At 47.6% G+C, this 24,885-nt stretch overlaps 12 protein-coding genes across 12 annotated transcripts; 5 read left to right on the top strand and 7 right to left on the bottom strand.

Annotated features, from left to right (window-relative positions):
* Positions 1 to 4: 4 nt before the first annotated feature.
* Positions 5 to 2,947, bottom strand: ZDS1 (Zds1p; the record flags this gene model as incomplete). The annotated part of the gene is made up of 1 exon (XM_037285470.1): positions 5 to 2,947. The coding sequence occupies one exon, from the start codon at positions 2,945 to 2,947 to the stop codon at positions 5 to 7; it is 2,943 nt and encodes a 980-aa protein (XP_037141366.1).
* Positions 2,948 to 3,317: 370 nt separating this feature from the next.
* On the bottom strand, positions 3,318 to 4,274 carry RCE1 (CAAX prenyl protease; the record flags this gene model as incomplete). The annotated part of the gene is made up of 1 exon (XM_037285469.1): positions 3,318 to 4,274. The coding sequence occupies one exon, from the start codon at positions 4,272 to 4,274 to the stop codon at positions 3,318 to 3,320; it is 957 nt and encodes a 318-aa protein (XP_037141365.1).
* A 360-nt stretch (positions 4,275 to 4,634) lies between these two features.
* On the top strand, positions 4,635 to 5,531 carry COQ5 (2-hexaprenyl-6-methoxy-1,4-benzoquinone methyltransferase; the record flags this gene model as incomplete). The annotated part of the gene is made up of 1 exon (XM_037285468.1): positions 4,635 to 5,531. The coding sequence occupies one exon, from the start codon at positions 4,635 to 4,637 to the stop codon at positions 5,529 to 5,531; it is 897 nt and encodes a 298-aa protein (XP_037141364.1).
* Positions 5,532 to 5,605: 74 nt separating this feature from the next.
* On the bottom strand, positions 5,606 to 8,362 carry BUL2 (ubiquitin-ubiquitin ligase BUL2; the record flags this gene model as incomplete). Its single annotated transcript, XM_037285467.1, has 1 exon — positions 5,606 to 8,362. The coding sequence occupies one exon, from the start codon at positions 8,360 to 8,362 to the stop codon at positions 5,606 to 5,608; it is 2,757 nt and encodes a 918-aa protein (XP_037141363.1).
* A 293-nt stretch (positions 8,363 to 8,655) lies between these two features.
* CTK3 (Ctk3p) lies at positions 8,656 to 9,534 on the bottom strand (the record flags this gene model as incomplete). The annotated part of the gene is made up of 1 exon (XM_037285466.1): positions 8,656 to 9,534. The coding sequence occupies one exon, from the start codon at positions 9,532 to 9,534 to the stop codon at positions 8,656 to 8,658; it is 879 nt and encodes a 292-aa protein (XP_037141362.1).
* A 167-nt stretch (positions 9,535 to 9,701) lies between these two features.
* DAT1 (Dat1p) lies at positions 9,702 to 10,265 on the bottom strand (the record flags this gene model as incomplete). Its single annotated transcript, XM_037285465.1, has 1 exon — positions 9,702 to 10,265. One exon carries the CDS (start codon positions 10,263 to 10,265, stop codon positions 9,702 to 9,704), a length of 564 nt encoding a protein of 187 aa, XP_037141361.1.
* A 436-nt stretch (positions 10,266 to 10,701) lies between these two features.
* DSK2 (ubiquitin domain-containing protein DSK2) lies at positions 10,702 to 11,778 on the top strand (the record flags this gene model as incomplete). The annotated part of the gene is made up of 1 exon (XM_037285464.1): positions 10,702 to 11,778. One exon carries the CDS (start codon positions 10,702 to 10,704, stop codon positions 11,776 to 11,778), a length of 1,077 nt encoding a protein of 358 aa, XP_037141360.1.
* A 255-nt stretch (positions 11,779 to 12,033) lies between these two features.
* TAF8 (Taf8p) lies at positions 12,034 to 13,614 on the top strand (the record flags this gene model as incomplete). The annotated part of the gene is made up of 1 exon (XM_037285463.1): positions 12,034 to 13,614. One exon carries the CDS (start codon positions 12,034 to 12,036, stop codon positions 13,612 to 13,614), a length of 1,581 nt encoding a protein of 526 aa, XP_037141359.1.
* A 568-nt stretch (positions 13,615 to 14,182) lies between these two features.
* Positions 14,183 to 16,354, bottom strand: FCP1 (protein serine/threonine phosphatase; the record flags this gene model as incomplete). The annotated part of the gene is made up of 1 exon (XM_037285462.1): positions 14,183 to 16,354. The coding sequence occupies one exon, from the start codon at positions 16,352 to 16,354 to the stop codon at positions 14,183 to 14,185; it is 2,172 nt and encodes a 723-aa protein (XP_037141358.1).
* Positions 16,355 to 16,616: 262 nt separating this feature from the next.
* PRM15 (phosphoribomutase PRM15) lies at positions 16,617 to 18,497 on the top strand (the record flags this gene model as incomplete). The annotated part of the gene is made up of 1 exon (XM_037285461.1): positions 16,617 to 18,497. One exon carries the CDS (start codon positions 16,617 to 16,619, stop codon positions 18,495 to 18,497), a length of 1,881 nt encoding a protein of 626 aa, XP_037141357.1.
* Positions 18,498 to 18,804: 307 nt separating this feature from the next.
* On the top strand, positions 18,805 to 20,325 carry VAN1 (Van1p; the record flags this gene model as incomplete). The annotated part of the gene is made up of 1 exon (XM_037285460.1): positions 18,805 to 20,325. One exon carries the CDS (start codon positions 18,805 to 18,807, stop codon positions 20,323 to 20,325), a length of 1,521 nt encoding a protein of 506 aa, XP_037141356.1.
* Positions 20,326 to 20,859: 534 nt separating this feature from the next.
* NAB6 (Nab6p) lies at positions 20,860 to 24,180 on the bottom strand (the record flags this gene model as incomplete). The annotated part of the gene is made up of 1 exon (XM_037285459.1): positions 20,860 to 24,180. The coding sequence occupies one exon, from the start codon at positions 24,178 to 24,180 to the stop codon at positions 20,860 to 20,862; it is 3,321 nt and encodes a 1,106-aa protein (XP_037141355.1).
* Positions 24,181 to 24,885: the final 705 nt, after the last annotated feature.

The raw sequence follows: 24,885 nt of genomic DNA, 5'->3' as shown, positions 1-24,885 counted from the left end.
ATTCTCAGATGTCTGGTATGCAAATCGATCCGTTAGCCGAATTATGTTCAATCTTGTAGGCAGCGCTGGAGGATGGGGTGTTGGACGGGTTATCGACGACCGAATTGGAGCTCAATTCGTCCTCTTGAGCTGCTTGCTCCATGTACAGCGTGTGATTGACCAAGTTAAGGTAAGCGTACATGAAATTGCTCAAAATAACTTGTTGCCGCAGATCTCTTTTGGGATCGCTGAGCTTTAGGTGACTCAGCCTGTAAATGGCTCTTTCAACGTTGATTGGCAGTCTGTGATCAAACATGATGACTGTAGAAACAGTGAGCATCGGTAGCGGGAAACCAAATGCACTGTCTGTGAAGTTCATAGCGGCGTTGGGACGATCCGGTCTCTTTACATCGTCAAAAGTTAGCTTCCTTGGTGGTATGACGTGCTTGTTTGATGGCGGCGGCACGGGCTTCCCGTTCGCTTGCAGATCATTTGTTGGTTCTTTGATAACCAAGGCCTCTTGCATCAAGTCTATGCTGGAATCAGCGCTTTGATCGGCACTCACGTCCTGCGAGTCATCCCCGTTAAGTTCCCGCACCGACTCGACTACAGATGGCTCATTGGTGAGCCCATGGTTGCTCTTCAGGCTTGTAACGCTGACGGCTGGCTGCAACGCTGGCAGCTCGTCCACATCACTCTCTTGTTTAGCAGAATGCTCTTCGGGGCCGCCGCTCGAGACATGGCCTAGAGCGCTTTGTGCATTTCGCAGATGCTCTTCGGCTCCTGACTCAGACTTCAACTTGATGTGGTTCTTGTTAAGCTTTCCCGATCTGGGCAGGTTTTCGCCGGATGAATTTCCCGAAGCATCGCCATTGACGCTGTCTTTCGAGATCTTATGACCAGTAAGCTTATTTTTGGCCTTTCTTTTGAAAAGATTCACGAACTTCTTCTCAAACCTCTGCCTTTTCAGGTTACTTGAATTGGAGCTTGCGCCATCGCTTTCTGCTGGAGGACGACCGGGTTTGGCAGACTCGCTTGCATTAAATATAGGCGAGTGCCTATTTTTCGAGTGGTTACTGCTCTGATTTGCCAGCTTCCCTAAATGAGCCCTCGAGTGATCTCGCACCCTTTCCAAGTTATTACTCAGATATGCTTCGTCATCGGGTGTCGCTAGTGGTTTGGAGTCACTCTTCACTTGCTTCTCAGCGATTGAATCTCTAGTAGTAATACCATTCAGCCATGACCAGCTAGATTTTTTTTCCGAACTATCCTGGGCTGCTATTGCAGCAGGGTCTTCCTCATTTTCAGCGAGTGAGCCTGTTTCCAGTAACTTGGTGTCTTGAATCGACGGCGAATTCCCCACAGCGTGAATCTCTTTCTCTCTCAACTTCACGTAGCTGTTAGCGAGAGGGCTATCTGCCTGCCGTGGTAAGCCCACGTCAAGTTCTTTTTCCCATTCAACACTAGAATGGCGATAGTGATCGTATATGTCTTGAAAATCGCTGATCGTGGAGGGCGAAGAAAGAGTACTTTCGGTCTGTTTTTCTGTCGGCAACTTAGCTTTCACTAAATCATTTCTATCAGGCTGATGCTTCACGGAAAGTTCCTTCCTGCTTTCATGAGATGCTCTGGCTTGCTCCTTGATCTCCGTAACTCCACGATTCTCCACATTTGAATGCTCGCTAGTTAGCGAGGATGTGCTTCCGGAAGATCTTATCCTATACGTATTAAATTTACTTCTCCGCAAAGATGATCTTGCAGGGATCACCACACCATATCTCATAAGCATGTTGGAGGCAAACTCACCCTCGTCCTCATATTTGGTTGAGCCATATGCATTAATTGTGTTCGGTCCGCCTTTCGTCACATCACCCTCCTTGGAGTTGTTATCCGCATTACTATAAGTGCCAGCCATGCTCAGGGTTCTTGCAAGAGTAATGGCATCGGAGCTTGTCAGTCCGGCGTTGTTAGAAATTTTATTCAGCTCCTCCGTGATGTCCTTCAGGGAAACCGCCCTCATGGAGCCTCTTAAAGATTGGCCAGGTCCCTTAGCTTCATCTGCCGCCTTGCGGTAGCCCTCCTGGTAATTTTCGTCTTCTTCGGACTCAGCATCATCTTCGAATTCTGTGTATGATTTCCTTAATCGAGAAGGCCTTCGCACCAACGAATCGCGCTTACGTGCTAAATCAATGGGCGCTCTTTCGAAACTGGCCAAATCTGCGTCATTTTGATCAGCGCTATCCGGCATCTCGTCCTTGTCATCTAACTGTATGCTATGCAAAGTATCTTGTACCAGTTCCAAATAGTTTTCCGGTTTAACACTAGGATGCTGATTTGCAGGAACCCAAAACAACTGTTTTGATAATATGGAATTACCTGGACCGGAGCTGCCGTCATCCACAGGCACAGACGATGAATCCTCGCTCACCGCGGCATTGACACCACCTCTTCTTAGCGATCCCACGCCCGTGAGAATTCTTCTAACAGAATGCTGGGGTGAGCCAGTTCTTTGTGAATAACTGGAAGAGCTTAGAGTATCCGAGCCGTCGGGAACAGAATCAGAACTTTGCAAATAATCGGCGCTGGTTATATCAAAACTAGTTTCCGGTCCGTCAGTGCCCCTTATATCGCCACTTGCCTGACTGTTGATATTTAATTCATTCTCATGACTTGATATCGTTCTTATGTCTGCCTCTTCTCCACTAGAGGATGAGTTTGACGACCACGACCTTCTGGCATTAGGGTTACTAACCCGAAACTCCATTTCAGGGTCTATCAGAAGATCGATAGACCCTATTGAGATCCTCTTCAAGCTCTTGACACTTTGAACCTCATTTTCGATAGATTGTGCCGCTATCAGCACCTCAGACTTGCGTTTCTCCCGCTGCGATTCAGTGATGGAATTTCCCTGACTCGATCGATCCTCGCCTTCTAAACTCAGCTTCGGCCTATCATCTACCCTTCCCATCTGCGATCCTCACTGAACTTGATTCTTACTTTACTTCACCAACGTATGTAAACAGTACGATATCGCGGGCTCCCTGTCTGTTGGCGCAATTTCGAGTCGATTTGATGAAATAACAATTACAAACGGTTTCTGAGTAAATTTCCCTTGAGGACACAATCTAAAGATCTTGCAAATACCGTGATCAGGCCCAAGGAGAACCTGCTAATGCGCTGTTTATCCATCAAACTGCCCAAGCGATCGAAATCATAGTGGTGTTAACGCTACGCGTCTGGATCAACTCATCGTTTGAAGTGACCACTAAACTTAAGCTAATAAGACCTACTGATGGTTATAACTGAGCTGTTCATGTCTGTAGATCGATTGCAGCTAGCTAGAGCACGATTTGATTACCGTCAGACTGCAGTAACACTTGATACATGTTCTTCGCAAAAAGTAGCCCCATCACGAGCAGTGCCAGATAGCATTTCTTCCAGATGTTGAGAAGTCTGCTCAGATGGGGTGAATCGACCTTCTTGACCACCGTGTAGTGCATCGCAAGCTTAGAGGATTCAGGAAATCCCAGGAAGTTACAGAGCGCATGTATAGCAATGCAAGCCCACAGATTCCCGCCTGTTCTGAGAAATGTGTAATTGGTCAAGCTTCCGAACAAAGTGGTGTATGCGATTTGAAGTGTGCAGCTGAACAGGATGGTGGCAAAACTAGCAACGCCTTGTCGCTGCATCTCATAAGCGTGGTGGAGGTGTGCTACCCCAAAGAAAAGCGGTGTCTTCCAGATGACCGTCTTAAGCCTGACAGGCGAGTCTGCTGGGAACGTCGAGCAGTAGATGTTGACCAGCATGGACGTATAGACTATCTCTTCCGTAATTGGAGCAAAAACGTAGTTCCTGAGGCCCCAAATGTTGAACATTTCTTCCTTAAAGTCAGTGTACCAGTGCTTTCCGGGGACCAGCAGATAGTACAGAAACGCGTCCGTCAGTGGCCCCACATAGAGTAGCCCTATGAGGCTGATTGCTCGGCATATTTCTTGCAGATATCCCACAATGTCCCATATCCCGTTCCTGCGATAACCGGGGACAACGCCTAGATCTAAGACGGCCTCTCTGAAGGACACTGCTTTCTCAGCATCACCGTAGCGACTGATGAGCCAAGGTATTAGAAACATATTCATCAGCACAACCAGCGTTATCCGCTTCATCCGTCGTCTGATCACTCGAGGATCATCCCTTCCGCTGGGATAGTCCTCCAGATCTCGAGACGTGGTGTAGATCGCTGCAACATATGATACCGCCACATACAACGATAGCAAGAAGGCTGATGTTCTCGTCATGACCAGGCGACGCCCTGTTGATCGCTGATCTGATGGCAACCAGTCGCTAGGTCACTTTAAACATCGGATCGCTCTTCTGGAACCAGGCAAACATAAAAAGCGACAGTGTCGGCAATATCCTGCCTCTATTGCTACTGTCTAATTCGCTGTATATTACCCTCGAAGTGCTGCAGTTTCAGCTTGAGATCTTCAAATAGTGGTGTTTTAAAAGTGCGCTGAGCGGGTTCGAACCGGCGCTCTTCGTTTACAGGTGTCCAGATGCCAATGACATGAAGAGTAGTCTAGTCTTTACAAGAATGGCTTTCCAAGAGACCAAGCTGTATCAGAGCCCTAGGACGTTGTTGATCGGATAGGCCCTCGATGCTGAAGTCAGTTGCTCGATCTTCTGCCGCCTGGCGTTCGCAGAGCAGGCTAGCAAGACCTTTCTCCCAAACTTTGAGCGCCTTTAATGCTAAAAGTGACAACACTGAAACTGCCCAGTTCACCCATTTTGGCTCCAAGAGGGTCCCTAAAGTAGAGAAGGAGAAGTTGGTTAGGCATGTCTTCTCATCCGTGGCTTCGAAATACGATTTGATGAACGATGTAATGTCGCTTGGTATTCACAGGTTATGGAAGGATCATTTTATAAACAAGTTAGATGCCGGTAAGAGACCTAATTCCACAGAACCTTTACATTTCATCGATGTAGCAGGAGGGTCAGGGGACATCGCCTTTGGGATTCTCGATCACGCTGAGCAGAAGTTTCATGATACAGAGTCTTCAATGCACATTGTGGACATCAATCCTGATATGTTGAAGGAAGGTGAAAAGAGAGCTATGGAGCAACAGAAGTACTTCAATGATCCAAGGGTCACTTTTTTGGTTCAAAACGGAGAAACTCTGGACAAGATAGAATCGAACTCAAAAGATGTGTACACTATCTCGTTTGGAATCAGAAACTTCACCGATATTCAGGCAGGGCTGAATGCTGCATACAGAGTTTTGAAACCTGGCGGTATTTTTTACTGCTTAGAGTTCTCGAAGATTCAGAACTATCTGGTTGACTCAGCTTATCAACAGTGGGCCAAGATCTTGCCCGTTATGGGTTCAATAGTAGCCAACGATTATGACTCGTACCAATACTTGGTCGAGTCGATCGAGAAATTTCCTGACCAAGAGACTTTCAAGGAAATGATTCAAAAGGCAGGGTTCGAATCTGCAGGATATGAGAGTTTAACTTTTGGCATTTGTGCCATCCACTGGGGTGTGAAGGTTTGATCTTTGTTCAACAGTTTGTTTATATTTCTATCTATGTGCTTGTACATTTAAATTGGCATGCTCTAAGTATTCGGTCAGCAGTGTAAATTTTTAACAGACACGGGTATATCGATGCTTGCTGTGCCGATGTGATTGTCGAATTTGATCTTGACGCGAACGCAGTAGAAGCGACAACATAAACAACTCTCGAATGTTGGAACCAGTGTTTCCTTGATATTGTCGCTGTACTCGAGATTAACTCTGACAGTTCGCTTGTAATGCATGGGAGAATCGTTAACCCATTCGCGCGCTGTCTGTTCGCCATGTTTAGTAGATGCCCCGGGTATCTCGAAAGAGGAACCAACAATGAAGGTAACAGATCCATTTTTGCTTAGTGAGCTGCTCGATGAGTTTGATGACATGCTATCTTGCGATGACTTCTTCATCGTATGCGCTTGTTTTTTGAAAACCTCGTGAAGATTTACCACACTTGTGCTCAAATTTGCCAAGCTCTCGACATCGTTACGTATCTGGTCGGAGATAAAATCTGTAAAGCTCAACTGTCTAGAGAGTGCCGAAACGCAGTCCAAGCTGTATAATTCATTGAGCTCAACCAGATTCTTTTCAAACATTTCACTGTAATTCTGTATCTCCGACACAAATGCGCTATATTGTCGCTTGACATGCTGCAATTTGTCTTGATTCATCAATATTTTTGCATCCAGCTTAATTGGGATGGAGTTGTCCGACTTGCCTGTTATGCATATGAGTTCCGTCGTGACGCTCTGTATCTCAGGAGGTTCGTGAGGTGCACTATTGTTCGATTGAATGCACTCTAGCTCGATGTCTATGTATTCTAGTTTGTTCCTCACCTCTTCGGGTACCAGGCTCGAAATTCTCAACCAATTTTCTTGATCATGCTCATTCTTCTCTCCAAATTTGTTCTTCTTTCTAAGTAAAGATGGTGACAAGTAAGGCAGCGCAAGGTCTGGATGTTTCGCTTTCAAGACCATCAGGCCTACTTTATTGAGCTTATCCTTTGTACCATCGTTTGGGTTAGATTGGGAGCTCTTGAAACCCGTGAATATTCCGCTCGTGAGGGTGGAAGCGGATTTGGACTTGAGCTTGTAACTTAGCTCCGCTTCACAGAAGTCAGCCTCATATGCACAGCCCTTTAGATCTTTTTCCCTGGAAAGGTAATACTGGGGGTCCACTCTATTGTTCAGGTGTAGCTGATGCATTTTACGCGCCAAAATCTCTTCTGAATCCAGTTGAATATCGCTGACTGTGCCGCTGATATCTGTTCCATGAATATCTACAGCTGAAATAGGCTCACGGTTCTTCAGCCTCTCAAAAACCCGTGAGAGAGCCTCCAACCGTTCCTGAACCAAAGCTGTCAGGTCCTCCAGTTGTCGTGATGAGTCCTTTTCACCAATAACTGGGGAATTAAACCCAAACGGAATCACTCGCAAATGATATTGATGTTCACTCATGATATTCAGCTGTTGGGTCTTTTTGTCTTTTCCCACAAACTTGGCATCTATCGTGTAATTGATTGACAAGGACTCTTCAGCCATATCATATGTTAAGATTGGAGAGCCTTTGATCCCCAGATGGCCACAACCAAGGATGCTGTTAATCTTGATTCCGGAGTATTTCCCTCCATGCTTGAATCTATCTATACCAAAGCTGGGGGGCAAAAGACAATGAGAGAATTGTTCTTGTTTGCAAGTGACATCCAGTAATTGATTTGGTAGTTTAAACATGAAAAACTTTTTATATTTCATTCCCGGTTCCAAGATCCTGTTATTAGTGAGTCCCAACACTGTATTGTCGAAATCAATATCGCCAGGAACAACTTTGATACCTGAGCTTATATCAACACAGCCATACGACCAACTGGCACTCAGATCAACCATTCTCAAAAACCTTTTCACCGTACGCTTGCCCTTCTGCTTATCAGTCACCGATATGTATCCCTCTAGTGTAACATAGAACATTTCGAATTTTACACGTTGAGTTGACTTGTTTTCTATAACACAGTAGCCATGAATAATCTCTCCGGATGTATATTCCTTAAGCATAGACTCTTCCTCAGGCCTTTCATGCGGTTTTATAGCATGCTTGGCGATGCGAATGTCTATCTCTATCGGCGTGACAAGCCTAGGCAGCGAATAGAGCTTATCGATGTTTATGTTATCGGAATCGTTGAGATCATCCTCTATAGCGTTAAGCTCACCATCTGACACATTCGAAGGTTCGTGAAGGTTCAAGTGCCGCGTCGAAAGCGGATGAAGATTACCCACTGAAGCCGAAGAAGCCGATCCTGCACCATTGGGGTCCGCCACGCCCAAGGCAATACTTTCCGGCTGGTCGCTGCCTCTCAAGATGGAATTGTACTGGCTCTGCACCTTCTGGTAGCACGGCGGAAAGTCGTGCCGATCGGCATCAATGTTACCTTGCGGGATGTGTCTGTGCAGCGAGTTGTACATCTCAAAAGAAGGCAGAACATCCACAACAACCGCGGCATCTGCTTTTTTCCTCTGCTCAGCAAGTTGTGTCTCTACTTTGCAAAGAGACTCAGACCTATTCATCTCTGTCTTGTCCTTCCTATTCCTGTTGTGGATTTTATCATTTCTTTTAAGCCTCAGCAGGCTCGAGGTCGAAGCACTCCTGATCCACGACGTCGGCTGCTGAGTAACCTCCGCACTTCGGCCCCGTGAGCTCGGTTCTGCCCTCGAACGCCTTCTCGATCCAGTTTTCGATCCACTTGACAGCCCGCTTCTCGACGAACGACGCTCCCGGATATCACCGCCTTCATTGCAGTTCACAGTCGCATTAGTATCAACCATCAAACCAGTTCTTCCTCAGAATACTGCCCTTAACCTGGATTAACGGCACCTAGACAGTACGGTCTGGTCAGCACCTTTTTAAACGATTGAACCCAGCCTATTTGAGTAAACCAATCCTGACTCAGCAATGACTCTACCAAACTGCCCCAGACCACCTACACAACGCTTTGGAAGCTAACTACCGCTATCGTCAATGCCTTTAGCCTGGTGACTCAGCCTAGACGTCCTCTAATAGTGATGACACGTTCACAATGATGTAAACAGGTCACCTAAAACTCTATTTAACGATAACGCTAATGCTTGTAACCAATTGAATAGCTTTGCTGGGCTATTCCATTGAGTTCTTTGATATTCCTGTAGTCTTCTTTGGTCATCCCATTGTATGGAGCGTTTTCCCAGATCGACTGGAACTCTTGCGGGTCTACAATGCTGTTTGTAGGTCGCTCGAGAACCCAGGTATTCTCCTTGAGCCTCTTGTGCTTTTCACGGTCGTTCTCCATCCTGTGTAGTATTGTGGAGGCCGCGGTAGCGGTCGGCATGCCGCACACACCATTGCCTCTGTAGTATTCTATGAGATACTTTCGTTTCGCCAGTCTGTCCTTTAGTAGGATTGTGGCGCTCTGGAAGCTATGAGCCACGTCGGTAGTGTCTGAGGCTGGCTCAAACCATGCCAGTTCTGACAACGGGACAGAGGCGTCGGGTTGATCGCACTCGTCGCTCCACTCGACCACGTTGCCGCATACTTCGTTCAGCCATTGGAACACCTCGATGCAGGCTTTCAGATTGCTCAGTGAAGTCCAGTCGTTGGCAGGCAGCGCCAGCAGCAGCAGCCGGTCGACAGACGGCAGCAGGTGCTGGTTCAGCACCGTGGAGTTGAAATCGGTCTCCCTGTTCTTCAGGATGGAGATGATGCGCGAGTAGTACAGCACAATGTTGATTCTGTCGAGCGGGTCCATCTTGGACATGGTGTCAAACAGACACTGGTGGAAGTCTTCGTAGTGCTGTGTGTAGTTCTTCAAGTAGAACTGGATGGGATCGGTGCCTGCGGATCTGCTCAAACTGGGCGAATCAGACCTGCCATCGTCGTCTGTCCCCGTTCTCAGGATATTCAGCGACTTTTGCAAATTCTTGAGTATCTGAATGAACTGCAACCTAGCCTCGAACGAGTCCATCGTGTCGGTTTAACCCAGTGCCTTTTACACTGTCAATCAAGCAAGCGTACGTTTTTCTCACTAAGAAAAATGGCATACTATAGCAGACAGACAAAACCTAACTCAAACTGAGAATTCGTACCCGCTATATATTCATTGCGCCTCCTAGGCGCCCTCTGAAGACTACGCTATGTACTAGTATGGACAAGAACCGTACCCGTCGCGTCATCACCGCTGGAGCCTCTGCTGTTCTCCAGGACCGCACTGCTGCTCCCGGTTGCCGACTCAGCTGGGCAGCCGCCGCGTGCCAGCGGTACTAACAACGGCGACGAGACGCCAGCCGCTGTATGCATGTATTGCGGCGAAACCATGTAAGGTCCGACGCTCTGGAACGCGAAGGCGCCTGGAACGCCGGCTGCTGCGTTGCTAAGCTGCTGATTTTGCGCCACCAACGATACTGCCTGCGCCGAAGTCGTATCTGGAGCCTCTCTCGACAGCTGTTGCGGATATTGCAGTTTCTGCTGCGGAAGCTGTTGCTGTGGCGGACTGTTGTTCAGCTCCCGCAGCGCATCCACTGCTTCCAAGTCCCTAGACGATATTGCATCCTGGCTCTTACTTCGTACTGCCCTATCTGGCTCATCAAGTCTCCGTCTTCTACCGCTTCCAGGCTTTCTACCTTCTCGCAGTGTCTTTCCTTTCCCCGGTTTCCTGCCGCTCCCGGGTTTTCTACCCTGTGCCAACGTTTTTGCCATCTGACCCACCACCAAACAGTACCACAACTGCAGCAACAGAGAACAAGCCGATAGTAACGGAGTGTTTCCAACGTTGAAGGGCCATCATATACAATTTTTTTTTTTTTTTTTTAATTTTTCAAGCTCATCTCCGCTACTAATTTCTAGGTGAAAAATAAAGCCCACAATAAGAGCTCAAAAAGCAGCGAAAACGATTCAATTGGTGGTCCCTGGAACTACTGCTGACAACCAGTGGTCCCAGAAGTGGTTTAGAGACCGGAGTCAGATGACCTGAAATGTCCGGATAGCTCCGGTACCGTCCGGACAAGCGAAGATCACTATTCACGAAAGATACACCGTATATCAAGCAACGAGTTTAAGAGCTATTAGGACCAGTTGGCCTGTAGAGCAGCGGATTTGGTGGCTAGTAGAGAGTCTGGAGCGCACGGTAGTAGCCATGTCAATCACGGTACAGATTAAGTCTGGGCAGAACAAGTGGCAGGTTGTCACAGAACCCGCAAAGACGGTGGCGGAGTTCAAGGACGAGATCGCAAAAGTGTCGCAGATTCCAGCTGCAAACCAGCGATTGATCTACTCTGGGAAGATCCTGAAGGACGATCAGACCGTGGAGTCATACAAGATACAGGACGGGCATGCGATCCATCTGGTGAAGTCCGGTGGGAATGCGAGTGCAGGGCCACAAGCATCGTCCCAGGGCGATGGTGCTCGCTCGGTACCAAGTAACATTGCTTCAGGCCAGACGGGTGGGTTCAACCCGCTGAGCGATCTGACCAGCGCGCGTTACGCCGGTTTCGCGAACTTACCCTCTGCCGATATGTTTGGACCCGACGGCGGGATGAGCAACATGCCCAACCAGGAGGATCTTCTAGGGATGCTGGATAACCCTATATTCCAGTCGCAGATGAACGAGATGTTGAGCAATCCGCAGATGGTCGATTTTATGATCCAATCGAATCCGCAGCTGCAAGCGATGGGCCCGCAGGCCAGACAGTTTCTGCAGAGTCCGTTCTTCAGACAGATGTTGACGAATCCGCAGATGATCAGACAGAGCATGCAATTGTCCAGCATGCTCAATCCCAACGGGGCGGGCGACGGGGGTTCTGAGGCCGCTTCCTTCCCAGCTCCCGGCGACACAAATACAGAGGCACGGACTGGCGAAACCGCGTCGGCCGCCAGCCCTGGTGCTGCACCGGAAAACCCCTTCGCTGCCCTGTTTAACCCGGCAAATAATCCGTTCGCCGCAATGATGAACAGCGGCCAAAATGCCGGCGCTGTCCGTGGTGACCAACAGGCTCCACCTTTTGATCCTTCGCTGCTAGCGTCTTTACTTGGTGGTTCTGCGCAGCAAAACGTCGAGCGAGACAATAGGCCTCCAGAGGAGCGCTATGAGCAGCAATTGAGACAGTTGAACGACATGGGTTTCCATGACTTCGAGAAGAACGTGGCAGCTTTAAGACGAAGCGGAGGCTCTGTTCAAGGTGCACTGGATAATTTGTTGAATGGTGATGTTTAATTTCATGCGCATTTATGTAACTCGTTCATATATAGTCTTCGATGCTTACACGATCCAAATCGGCAACCAGATAGGACCAATTGGCCGTTATCGAGGCCAATTCGTCACCTAGTTGCTCATGTCTGCTAAGAGCTCTTGATGATACTTGTAGACGGGTAACGCTTGCGGCGAACTCTATAGTTAACTAAGCTCTTGAAGCTGTCGACTGTCCAAGATTGAACAAATTGGCCTGTCCTAAGCTGTCAGAGGTCCTTGATGGTGGATCCATCCCATTCTAAGTATGTCCAATTGACTCGTCTGCCGACTTTGAAAGAAGTCCATCATGAAGTGAACGAATCGACTGGTGAAAAGATACTCGGGAAAGCCGTAGCGCTGCAATTGAAGCCGATGAATGCCGAGATCTCCAAGTTCGCTTTCGATTATCTGTTGCTTCTGGTTGAAGAGCAGCTGAACGATATGATAGGGTTTTTACACAAATCGAGCAACATACAAAGGCGTGAGCTGGTAGCGAAAGCGGACTTGCAACTGTTCCTAGAGGGATTCAACTTATCCCCATCAGATTTAGAGCTACAGCAGCAAATTTCACAGCACTACAGCAAAATTTACAGAAAGGAGCTGGCAGCTTTGCATTCCTTGCAAGAGACAGTCTCTGAGGCAATTGCAGAAGATGAAGGCACCTCACAAGATGTGATAAACAGTCTGGTACCTCCGAATAATCCACTGGCAAAGAGCGTGCCAAAATGGATGCCAATCCTTCCGCCGGATCATACTTACAGGTTTACACCACAGTACAACCATCCGATCACAGATGAGACGGTGATCAGAAGAAAGATCGTTGAGGAAGGTAAGTTGTCTGAAGTGGCCCTTTCACATCTTCTTAGAGTCTCAAGCATGCCAGCTCCGTCGCCAGAGGTGCAAATGAGCGACGCTGATCAAGCACTGGCCGCGGAAGAGAGCATGGCAATTTACGGCAATAAATATAAGAAGCGAAGAAAACAGACCGCCTACTCCTCTGATCTCCTCTCCAAGTTGCCGCAATCGAACTTCAACGTTGAGGAATATGCCCGCAGCCGTGTCGAGCTGGCGAGACGCAAAGTTCTGGAATACGAGGAGAAGCAGTTGCAATTACAGCAAAATCCGTTTATCAAATTCTCTAAGATGGTTCTGTCTACATCGCCTGAGAAACTGAATAGGCGACAGCTCAACAAAGAAATCAACTCCATGTTAAAGCGATCACTTTATAGCTTGGTGAAAAGTATTCCCAAATTGCAGGAAGCAAAGCAAGAAGCTCGAAAGTCTGCTGAAAAAGCTAGAGACGAACGACTGCAGGAACTTCGAGCTCAAAGGGAAGCGCAGGAGAGACACAGTGAGCAGTTTGAAACCGGGGATATCAATCTATTAGATCTCGATAATCATTCTGACGATTTCTTCAACTATTCTGGAAGTGATAACGATGAACAAGAGCGGCAGGTTGCAAGCGGTGAAGCCAATCAGCAAGATATTCAGCGTTCGCAGGTCTCAGCCACAGGCGACGCAGAAGTTGCTCCAGAGCCAGTGCCACCAACACAGGAGGATTATTCACACCACGCAGAAATCGGTCGTATTGACCAAACAGAGCATAGTGGGCAGGCTCAAATAGTTGGGCAAGGGGAGGCTCCAGAAAGTGAAGTAAGACCAACGGACACAGAAGCAGCAGGGAAAGGAGAAGATCATGAAGCTGAACAAAAACAGGAAAATCCCCTGCATAATGACGAAGATGACGAAATAGACCTTGATAACACTAATTTTCTTTTTGGCGAGAATGACGATCTGGAAAACGAAGACATACAACTCTGAGCTAGCGAAAGTCCTCCATTAGGCACCCGTCTTCTAGTGAATTTCAGGCAGTATGCACGGCACTCTTCAAAACTCCCTCTGAAAGGGGAGTGCCCATCGCTTTCCGATGGAAAAGTGTAGCGGTCAATTTAGCGGACATGCCGCCAATATTGACAAAGGCGTCCTGCAATTTCTGCTTTGAGATCAGCTTGTAATGCGTTACCTGTTTGATCCCTGGCGGTAAAGGATATATGTAGGCATGGTTCAAGATGAAGCGAAGAAATCGGACGATGATTCAACTCATGGAATGATGGTCAATCGATGGTTCAGAGTTTTAAGCTTGAACAAGAAAAAAAACTGGCTTAACCGATATCTCTCCAGAGAGTCCGGCTTCTCTGAACTTCGATTCTACTTAAGAGTAAACTCTCAATATGTAATATTTATTCATAGGTTTTCTGGTCCCTAATAGCGCCAAAGACATATTTTCTCTTGGTTGATGCTTAGTACGTATGCTCTCTATACAGGAGTATGATTGTATATGCTTTATGCTGTTAAGTTGATATTTCAGCTTCCTGACCGGCTGCGAAGTTTATTCATCCAGGGCATTCAGTAATTCTTCCTCAAGTTCCGAATCGCTATCTTCAGCCTTCGGCTCCTCAAGGTGTGCTCTTTTAATATCACCGGCATTGTCGAAGGAGCCGGCCGTATCTCCCAAAGATCTCTTTGCTGATTGATCGAAGCTTTCAAATTTTGTTGCTGTTTTAGGATGCTGATCTTCTGTTGAGCTTTTGTCAGCCTTTTCTTCCTCATCTTGGCTATCATTTTCCTCTACCTCTTCATCACTACTCTCAGAGCTCTCTGGAATTTCTTCTTCTTCGTCATCATTGAGCCACGATGTCCCAGCGGAAAACAAATCTACTGGGCCATCCTTCGTCGACTCAATGACAGCATCTCTCTTACTTTCCGCCAGAGCATTGCTTCGCTTTTCCAAGTTTCGCTTATACTCTTCCAGCTCTTCTTCGGTGGCCGATTGCTCAATTATAAGCTCATATGGTTGCTCATCGACCCGTTTCCACAAAACAAGGCATTCAAAAACCCAATCAGGATGAACAACTTTAATCTTGTCATTGAAAGCCTTCGCGATCCGCGCCTTATATGTGCCCGATGTTCTTGTGATGAGATGTGTTGTGTTTTCGTCAATTTCGGCAGAACTTTGAGCGCCAAACATATCTGTCCACAACACTATGTCTGCCCTACTGATATTTGTTCCCAATGGTATCAAACCAGAGAATACAAAATGACAGTTCTCAAACACCCGGCTTTTCATCGTCGGCATTAAAACTTTCATATCAGCATCTTGTTCCGACTTTTCCTCCAGAGCTCTGTAGTACTCATCATGAACTTTGGCCAAAGTCTCTTTTAGATAGAATAGCTCATCATCATCATCTACTAAGAGTCTTTGATTATGCATATGCTTTTGTAAGGTTGCCAACGGCCTATTTTGCTGCTGCACTTCCAGGGAAGCTGAATATTCTATTTTTCTGGCCAACTGTTCCTTGGACTCAGGCGCCGCGGTTTCCTCCCCAGTAGCTATTTGATGGCTCAACTTTTCCTCCTGTCGCTTGACTTCCTCGTCGATTTTCTCTTGAAGTTTCTTCTCCGTGTCCATTATATCTGTTATCAGTTCGTCTGACTCCTGCGTCTTCTTACGCGAGCCTCTTCCAAGCTGCAGCATCGTATTTTGTTGCCTAGGCAGGAAGTTGGAGTTGATGTCACCCACGCCAACGAAGAAATTGTACGGTATCACTTTAATCAAATTCGGACACCAATTCCACACGTCGCCTCTATCGTCGATCACCACCACCATCGATTGATCAGTCGGGAAGAGCCTCTCCAACGATTTCTGCGTGATCGACCCATTCTCGTCACGCGAAAGAATGCGGTCCCCGAACAGAGAGCCGTCCGGATCTATGATCTTGGCGATTTCCAGCGCGTATGCCCTGGTAGCCATCGTGTAAATGTGCATCTCGTACAGCGGCGCCACTCGCTCGAAAAACTCCCTGAGCCCTGGCCTCACCTTCACGTAATACCAACACTTGCGTGCGGGAGGCTTTGGGCCCATGTACAGCAGAGGCAGTATGGTCTCTTCCTCGAGCGCAAAAGACCTCACGTCCTTCAAGGTCTCGTAGTTCGGATTAGACGCATCCCGTTTCCACTCGCCGATCGTCGGGTCCACACCGCAGTGTATCACCGTCTGGTCCAGGTCCACCACGAGCACCAACTTCTTGCTTTCGCGCAACCGCACCTTGAGACTCTTCTCGATGTCCGCCGCCTCCTTCCTGCTGACCCTCAGATTGACGTCCGTGTGCGAGATCGCCAGATTCGCACCCATCTGCTCGCTTTCGTCCACCTCTTTCCCACACAGCGTGCAAAGTCCGCCATACACGATGTCGTGGTTGCACGGTCTGAAGATTTCGCAGATCGCCTGGTTCGGCGACGCGATCTCGTCGCCGACGTCGACGTTCCAGCTCATCAGCTTGCCCTCAAACGGAGCTTCAAAGAACTCTATCGACTCCCGGACCCGTTTCTTGCCGTGTCCGTCCTCGCTCTCGTCTGGCGACGACGCAATCTCCACCATGTACCAGAACTTGAACGCAAACAGCCGCTGGCCCTTCTCCACATCGCTTCCAATCGGTGCTATCAACTGGTCAATCGTAATCGGATAGGGAAGCACCTCAGGCGAAAACACCGGCGTTGTCATCGTTTCGGCCCCACTAAAAACGCAACCCTGCCAATCCTACCACTCCCACAGCTACTATCTGCTACCAGCCTGCCAATCCAACCAGCTCTTGCCAACTGAACCTCAGCTATCTGCTATCCTGGGCCTTTATATCAAAATTTTCGCCTGGTCCCTCGGTTTTTCGCGTAATATAAGCACTATATCGCTAAGAAAGACCAAGCTTGGCGACTGAACCAACTCCGAAGCGGCAGAATAGGCAGGTTAGCGACTGGAGGCGGCTGAGATGGCTGGGAATGGGACTGGAAAGGCGGCGGGAGGTGTTCCTGCCGACTTGAACGGCGTTTTTTCGTTGTGGCTAGCGCAAGATAGCGATGAAGAGACACGATGCGAGATTCTGGAGCTCTACAGGGCTGGGAGGTGGTGTGAGCTGCACGAGAGGCTCGACACACGGTTGGCGTTCGGCACGGCAGGGCTGCGGGCCAGGATGGGCGCGGGATTCAACCGTATGAATGCGCTAGTGGTGATACAGACGACGCAGGGGCTGGCGCAGTATGTGAAGAAACAGTCGCCCGAGAGGCTCGTTGCAGTGGTGGGACATGACCACCGGTACCGGTCGCAGCGGTTTGCGGCGGCAACCGCGGCGACTCTGGTCGAGGCCGGGTTTACGGTGCATCTGTTGAACAAGGACGGGAAGCTGGTTCACACGCCGATGGTGCCGTTCGCTGTGAACGAGATGGGGGCGTCTGTGGGGGTCATGATCACGGCCAGCCACAACCCGGCCACCGACAACGGGTATAAGGTGTACTACTCGAACGGGTGCCAGATCATTCCGCCTCACGACAGCGGCATAGCGCAGGCGATAGAGGAGAACCTCGGGCTGTGGCCCAGGGCGTGGAAGTGGGACGAGGTGCTGGAGGAGGCGCTGCGCAGCGGCTCGCTGCTTCACGATGGCGGCATCCTGACGTGCGGCTACGCGAGCAAGATGGAGGCGTTCCTCGTGGACAAGACGTTTGCAGGCGCCGGCAGGAACGGGAGACCTTGGTTTGTGTACACGCCGATGCACGGCGTGGGATTCGAGATCTTCAGCAAGATAGTCGAGAAGACAATGGGCCTGGTCGTCGACGAGGATTATCTCTGTGTCAGACAACAGCAGCAGCCGGATCCGGCGTTCCCTACGGTCCAGTTCCCGAACCCGGAGGAGAAGGGCGCCCTGGACCTGGCAATATCGCTGGCCGAGAGCAACGATATTGGTCTGGTTCTTGCCAATGACCCTGACGCGGACCGTTTCTCTGTCGCCTACAAGGACCCGTCTACCCGAGTCTGGAGGCAATTGACAGGTAATGAAATAGGTTTCCTGTTTGCGGTGTACGAGTACCAGAGGTATCAGACTTTGGATGCCGAGTTCAGGAAAAGACGTCCGCTGGCAATGCTGAACTCCACTGTATCATCTCAGATGATGAAAAAAATGGCCGAAACCGAGGGCTTCCACTACGTAGAGACGCTGACCGGGTTCAAGTGGATCGGTAACCGCGCGCTTGACCTAGAGGCCATGGGGTACTACGTACCTTTTGGCTTCGAGGAGGCAATCGGCTACATGTTCCCAAGTATGGAGCACGACAAGGACGGCATCGCAGCTGCAGTCGTGTTCCTGCAGGCATACAGAAGATGGCTGGATAGCGAAAAGAAGACCCTATCGATGATCATCGAGGAAGGTTATCAAAAGTATGGCGTCTTTAAAGAGTACAACGGATACTACGTGGTGGACGAGCCTGCCAAGACCGATGAGGTCTTCCACTACATCAGGAACGAATACCCGAAAGGGCACGATCCTTATCCCTACCAGGTGGGCAACGAACTGACCGTCACCCATTTCAGAGACCTGACAGAGGGCTACCAATCCGATACTGTCCAGAACATACCCACTCTGCCCGTCGACGCTAGCTCGCAGATGATAACGGTATGTGCCAAGCTAGCTGGAACCAATGTCACAGAGACTGTGCGGTTCACGCTCCGTGGATCAGGAACAGAGCCCAAACTCAAGGTATACATTGAAGCGTGTGCCAAGACTGAGGAACAAGCCCAGAAGAACGCTCGAATGACGTGGGAAATCCTGAAAAGAGAGTGGTTCAGACCAGAAATTACGGGTCTCACGACCAATTTTTGAATGGGAACACCATTTTTCTTCGTTTTTTACAGTTCGTTAAGATTTTGTTCGCTAGCGATACAACAATCACTAGCATCGGCAGATTGACCCAGGTCTGGAACCGTGCAATCGTGCTCGTGCTATGGCGCTGCGTTGATGGCATTTAAGCATCTTACTGCGACTATTCTCTATTTAGTGTCGTCAATACGTAAAAGTTTCTATGGAGATGAACCCGGTTGGAATTTCGTACGTACATACCATTAAGCAAGAATAGTCGAGCTAATAGTAAAGGTATAGGTGTCCAATTCGGTCTAGCAGGGGATTATCAATGGCATTCCTCTGGGGCTCCAAGAGAGAGAAGAGAAAGGAAGATGATAGCTACCGATTGCCTGTCTCACGGTCGAAATTAAATCCTAGACCGAACACAAGATGGTGGAGCGGTTCCCGGAAAAAACGAGTAGCTAATTGGCTCCTAATTGGTGCCATTTGCTTTTTGGCTTATCGAATTATAGGTGTCTTGATCTTGGAGGCTCGAGAAAGCTCTTCAGGTATCGGAACAGTCGGCAGAAACTACAAGACAATAACACTGTCGGAGGAGGCTTATTACGATTACGATTTCGAGGACATTGACCCTGAGGTGATCAAGAAATTCGACAATGGCGTCACTTACTATCAGATAACGCAGTTCGGAGAAGAAACCATGACTGCGGAACAGCAGGAAGCATTTGAGAAGGATGTTACCATGCTTGTGGACTCGACCGTTGAGAAATACGACTTGAGAGACTTTTCCGGCTCGTCAAACGGTGCTGCAAACCAGGAGCATCTTCTTTTGTGCATTCCTCTCAGGGATGCAGAGAAAGTGTTGCCCTTGATGTTCAAGCATTTGATGAATATCACCTATCCTCACGAGCTGATAGATCTGGCGTTCCTGGTGAGTGATTGTTCGGAAGGAGATCATACGCTGGATGCGTTGGTTGCCTTCTCCAGGCAATTGCAAAATGGAACCCTGTCCCAAGTGTTTGCCGAAATGGAGGCGGATGAGAAGAAGAGAAGTGAAGGAACGGAGAAACTTTACCTGCAGTACATGGACCAGAATTACATCAAAAAGGTGCACGACGCCTTTAGCCCGCCGTTCCATGCTGATTATGACAAGTCATTTAGATCAGTGCAGATCTTTCAGAAGGATTTTGGTCAGAAGATAGGCCAGGGTTTCAGTGATAGACACGCTGTCAAAGTACAAGGTTTGAGAAGAAAATTAATGGCTAGAGCCAGAAACTGGCTGACAGCAAATGCTCTGAAGCCTTATCATTCCTGGGTGTACTGGAGAGATGCTGACGTTGAACTCTGTCCCGGTTCGGTGATTCAAGATTTGATGTCCAAGGGTTACGATGTCATCGTTCCTAATGTATGGAGACCTCTCCCCGTCTTTTTAGAAGCCGAACAGCCTTACGATTTAAACTCGTGGATAGAATCTACCGAGGCTCTTGAATTGGCACGTACGCTTGACGAGGATGATGTCATCGTGGAAGGATACGCTGAATATCCGACATGGAGAGGTCACCTGGCATACTTTCGCGATGCTGATGGAGATCCGAACGAGGTGGTTGATCTTGATGGTGTTGGTGGAGTTTCAATTCTTGCGAGGGCCGAGTTATTTAGACGCGGTATCCAGTTTCCTGCCTTCACCTTTGAGAATCATGCCGAAACAGAAGGGTTCGGTAAGATGGCTAAAAAGATGGGCTACAGAGTTGGCGGTCTACCGCATTACACCTTATGGCACATCTACGAGCCAAGCGACGATGACCTCAAGGAGATTGCAAACAAAGAAAGGGAAAAGAGAAGAGAATAGAGAGGTTACGTATTAGCATCCAATTTTCTTTAATTCCAGAATCCGATATGTGAAAAGCATCCTCAGCTCAAATAAAGAAAGCTCAGTCAGTTATCAGCTTTGGCTGATTTGCTCAACGCATTCTGCATTATCAATCAAGTTATTCAGAGGCTATATTATTGGCTTATAATGATACCCGCATCCTTTAATAGTCATATCAGCGCCAACTGTGCTGACAATGTTATCCACTTCCAGCTTGGCACCTGTTCTCGATCAGAAAAAAAGTACAATCAGCTAAAGAACAATTAGAGAAGGAAGAAAGCTTATGCCCCTTTCTGATTTGAAGGCGACAAAGCTAATATGCATTATCGGCTATTATTCATTTGAATAGAAATGAGTTTGTTAAATAAACATTCCTTCGCTCTCCTTGTATAGCAGTCTATCTCGAATAAAATTATTATTAACCACATAAACTACGGAAAAGGCTTGGGCTAATCTTTTATGATTATTTTTGTTTGTTGCCCTAGTGTCAGCATTACTGGCATGCTATGTCGCTCACGATTTTCTATTTCCATCTAGGCTCTCTTCCTCACTTGAAGCACCCAAAATATTGGCAGCGTAAATGAAAGTAGAATGTTGCAGTTGGGCAAGATATTGAGCCATCACGTCGGATCCTGGTATGAACTTCCCTTGGCGTCTTTTTGAGCGTCCCTTGCGATGGTTGCTTACTTCTGGTACCTCGCCCGAGGCGTCTTGACCTTTATTTACCTTCGTCTCATTGAGTTTGTCATCCTCGTATTGCTTCTTTAACATCAAAGAATAATTGCGAGATATTGTCGCCGGAGCCATAGGCGGATTAGCGTCGAGTGATAAGCCAGAAAACGTAGTCGAGACATCATATGCAGTAGACTTTTTATCCTTTTCTGATATCGATTTAGTCTTCTTTAATGATCCTTCAGGGGGCTGTGATGCTTGAACTTCACGCCTGTCGTCCGCAGGGGTCTGTATTATGAGCTCAATTTCACTCGAAACGTCAGATCTAGAATGACTGGCGGCCTCTTCATCATTCGACGCAGAAGACGCCAAATCGCTCAAGTTCTTGTTTTTCTTCTCATTTGCAGCAGAATCAGTGATCCCCAATCCTTCTGAAATTTCACTCTTGTTGCTTAACTTCAATAGTTCTCTCTCTTCTTGTTCTGACTCCTTACCATCCTCTTGTTTTACAGTTTTCTTAGTTCCCTCTACAAAATCAACCTCTACTTCAGAATCAGTGACACTGTTGTCATCGAAACTTTTTTTCCCTTCACGATCCAGAGTGATTCCCAGAGAACCGAATTGAATTAACTTCTCACTGTTGTTTCTTTGCTGGTTTCTCAGGCTTTCTTCATGCTGTCTTCTTTCCGCTTCCATTTTACTCAATCTTATATTGAAACTGGGCTTCTTTACCTTTTTGTAAAATCTTGAATTCTTCCCTGCGATTAAATTTTTATTAACGTTGCCACAGCGATCTTTGCCATAGCCTATTATCAGTCCTTCATATCGATTATTAAAAAATTCTTGCGATTTCTTCTCGTCATCATACTTGACTTCTTCGACTAACTTAATAGCTGCCGATATGTTCATGAAATTAACCCAACAGCAATGTCCATCACTCAGGTAGTTAATTTGCTCTATTTCCCCATAATGACTGAAATCCTTGCGCAGTTGTTGCTCAGTAGGAAGCTTGTATTTTTGCGCGTACTCCTTATACTGGGGATCATTGATGTACTTGTCTTTAAAGGCGTACTCTGGTAAGCTAACGTAAACATTTCTACTAGCACCAACAGTTACCGCTAAAGAGATAGATTTGGGTAGTGGCCCTGAGTGGTGGCCCCAACCCACTTTCAACATGTTGCCATGAAGTACTATTGGATCGATGAAAGCGTTAGTGTAGAACTGAACTGCGGACGCCGCTTCAATGAAAGTAACAAAACATATGTGCCTTTCTGGTAGAAATTTAATACCCTGCAATATGCCCCCGCGTACAACATTGCATATATCTTCTGCTTTCGAGCGAGGGTGTATGTTTCCAATATAGATCGTTCTGTTTCCTACCCCGCCTCCCATAGAAGAGGATACTTCTGCCGAAGTTGCATAGTGTTGTTGTAAATTTTGTGTTATTTGTTTATTGATATTATTCTCCCGACTTGCGCTATGAGGAGGCATATAAGGACTATCTGGAGTGTTTGTAAATGAAGTCAAATGAGGGATCGGTTGTGTCGCTGTATTAAAGCGCTGACCGCCTCGAATGACGTCCATTTCGCCAGAGAAAGACAGACCTCGAGACGGAAGCGAGATCTCATTCACGGTAACCTCCTGAGGTCTTGGTAAATGTAATTGAAACTCCATGGAAGCCGCTTCAGAGACTGTTACATTCGACAAGTGGTCCGTATAAGCCTGGAAAGTGGGATCCTTGTATTGCGATGCTCTTATTTCCAGCAAACATTTCTCCAACTTACTCTTTTCGAGTCTACTTGTGACCTCGTCAACCTCTGGATCAAGCGACAATAAGGAAGAGCAGGATTCCAAACTTGTGATGCTTCCGTTTTTATCTCTATAGCTGATGTTCCCACTCTCTGACGACTTGCTATTGGAAGATGCGGAAACACTACGCCTTTTACTATCGGACGATTGTGGTAGCACGGAGACAAAAAAGCAGTTAACGATCCCTAGCTTTTGTGAGTGTAGCCTTATGTAATCTAACATTTCGACTGCCATGAATATGTTCAGAAAAGTCAAGATTGCATAATTCTCTGGAAAATTCTTGGTGGGCTCATTCGCACTGATCAGATCAACAGATTCGAGGACGTACCGGCTATTATTTTTCGCTTTAAGAAATTCCAGCTTCTTATCTATGAGTTCGTTCTTTGAGCATGCTTTATCAAATGTTATTGCTATGGATCTGGCAGCGCCCCTATTGATTATATCATAACGAAGCGAGCCCGCCGCAGTGATGCTGAATGCATCGAGTTTAGTATCATCCTCATGTTCAACCACTTCCCGATCAGTACCTGGCACCTTGTACTCTAACGAGACGAAGCTCAAGGTAAGGCCCTTAGAGTCAAGATCCGATTTGTACTCAGAAAACCTCTGTAGCACACTGTTGTAGAAATCCAAACAGATTGTGCGCGAGAAGAAACTCAACAGTATCGAGACATGATTGCTGCCCTTCTCTTTTTCAAACATATAAACACTCTCAACCGGAGCTGATATGGTGTGATTAGTGACAAAAGCGTGAAGATCTGTCGAATTGTTCACGTTCTCGAGTAGTAAAGACCGTGTACGGAACTCATCATTGCCCCTCGGTAGGATTGTGTAAGTCACAATGAATGGGTCTCCGAAAAGCTTGGAAGCATCTGCCGTCCGAATCGGCTTGTAGTAGCTATCTCGACCGAACTCACGGCTATTGATCGGAAAGCCCGCATTCCTTGAGATCGGCGGTGAACTGAGAGGAGGTGGAGCCGGGTACGCGGTCGCCACTTTAGCGAAGCTTCTCCCGGAGGAGGGCTTGGAGTGGCTGCTACCGTGACGGCGCTGGTTCGCGTACTGATGGTAATGCGATTGTTGAAACAGATCTGGCGAAGATACGAAGGGAGAGCCCATCAACAAGTGAGAGGGCAGCAACGTAACCCCATATGCTGTATCAAACGGAGTAGGAGGCGCGTTCATCACAGGACCAGCATGGTAGAACACAGGTTGCGCGTTTACAAATTGATTTCCCATGGACCCCATCTGTGGGTATACTACCGGAGTATTCATCATTTTCCCTGAACCGCCATATTCTGTGTGATTTGGCTGCTGATTCTGATGAGCGCTGCCTTTGGATTGCATTGCCATTGAAGAAGACGCAGTTTCGAGAACCCTGATGCTGCTTCTTCGATCCGATCCAAGCCCAATTCTGCTGCTAAAGCTTTCTTAGTACTCTTTCTTACCTCGCTGAAGATCAGTTTAATACGGTCCTTTTTTTAGAATGCTCTCACCGACTGACACGAATTCGTCACACGAACTTCCTTTGATTTTTTTGTTTGGACTTATTAAGATTTTTTACTCCTTTGAGAACGAACGGCTCCAACCGAGCTAGGTGGGAGTGAGGGTGAAGTTGGGTTACCACGGACGTGTGAATGTTTAGCTGCTGATCTCCTAGCAAACGTGACTTGAAACCAGCGATCTACCACTAGAATATCGGATGTTTGATGAACTGTAGTCCCAAAGCTGAGAGTTTTCGAGTCGAATCGCCCTCTGAGATGACCCCTTATGCCTCTAGAGACTAGCAAAATCAATGTTTGGTCGCTTTGGGATTGTGATCTCGTAGCCCCCCTTGCCGCGATAGCCGCCCTTGACAACAACCTTCGAAAGAACGATCTTCTTTTATTCTACCAGTAACCGAATACGCTGAAAGCTGATGACAGACGTTCTGAATGTGACCGGCTATAGGTTGCGAGATGTTTTATTGATCTGGATCTTGTTTTCTGATTACTTGTTTGTTTGATTTAGTGTCTTGAATAAGCTTGTTTTGTGCGCCTCGAGCTACAAGGTAGTTAA

The sequence above is a fragment of the Torulaspora globosa genome, chromosome 8 (assembly GCF_014133895.1).
Source record: "Torulaspora globosa chromosome 8, complete sequence".
In the NCBI taxonomy this organism is placed as follows: Eukaryota; Fungi; Ascomycota; class Saccharomycetes; order Saccharomycetales; family Saccharomycetaceae; genus Torulaspora; species Torulaspora globosa.
This window is presented reverse-complemented; position numbering and strand designations above follow the sequence as displayed.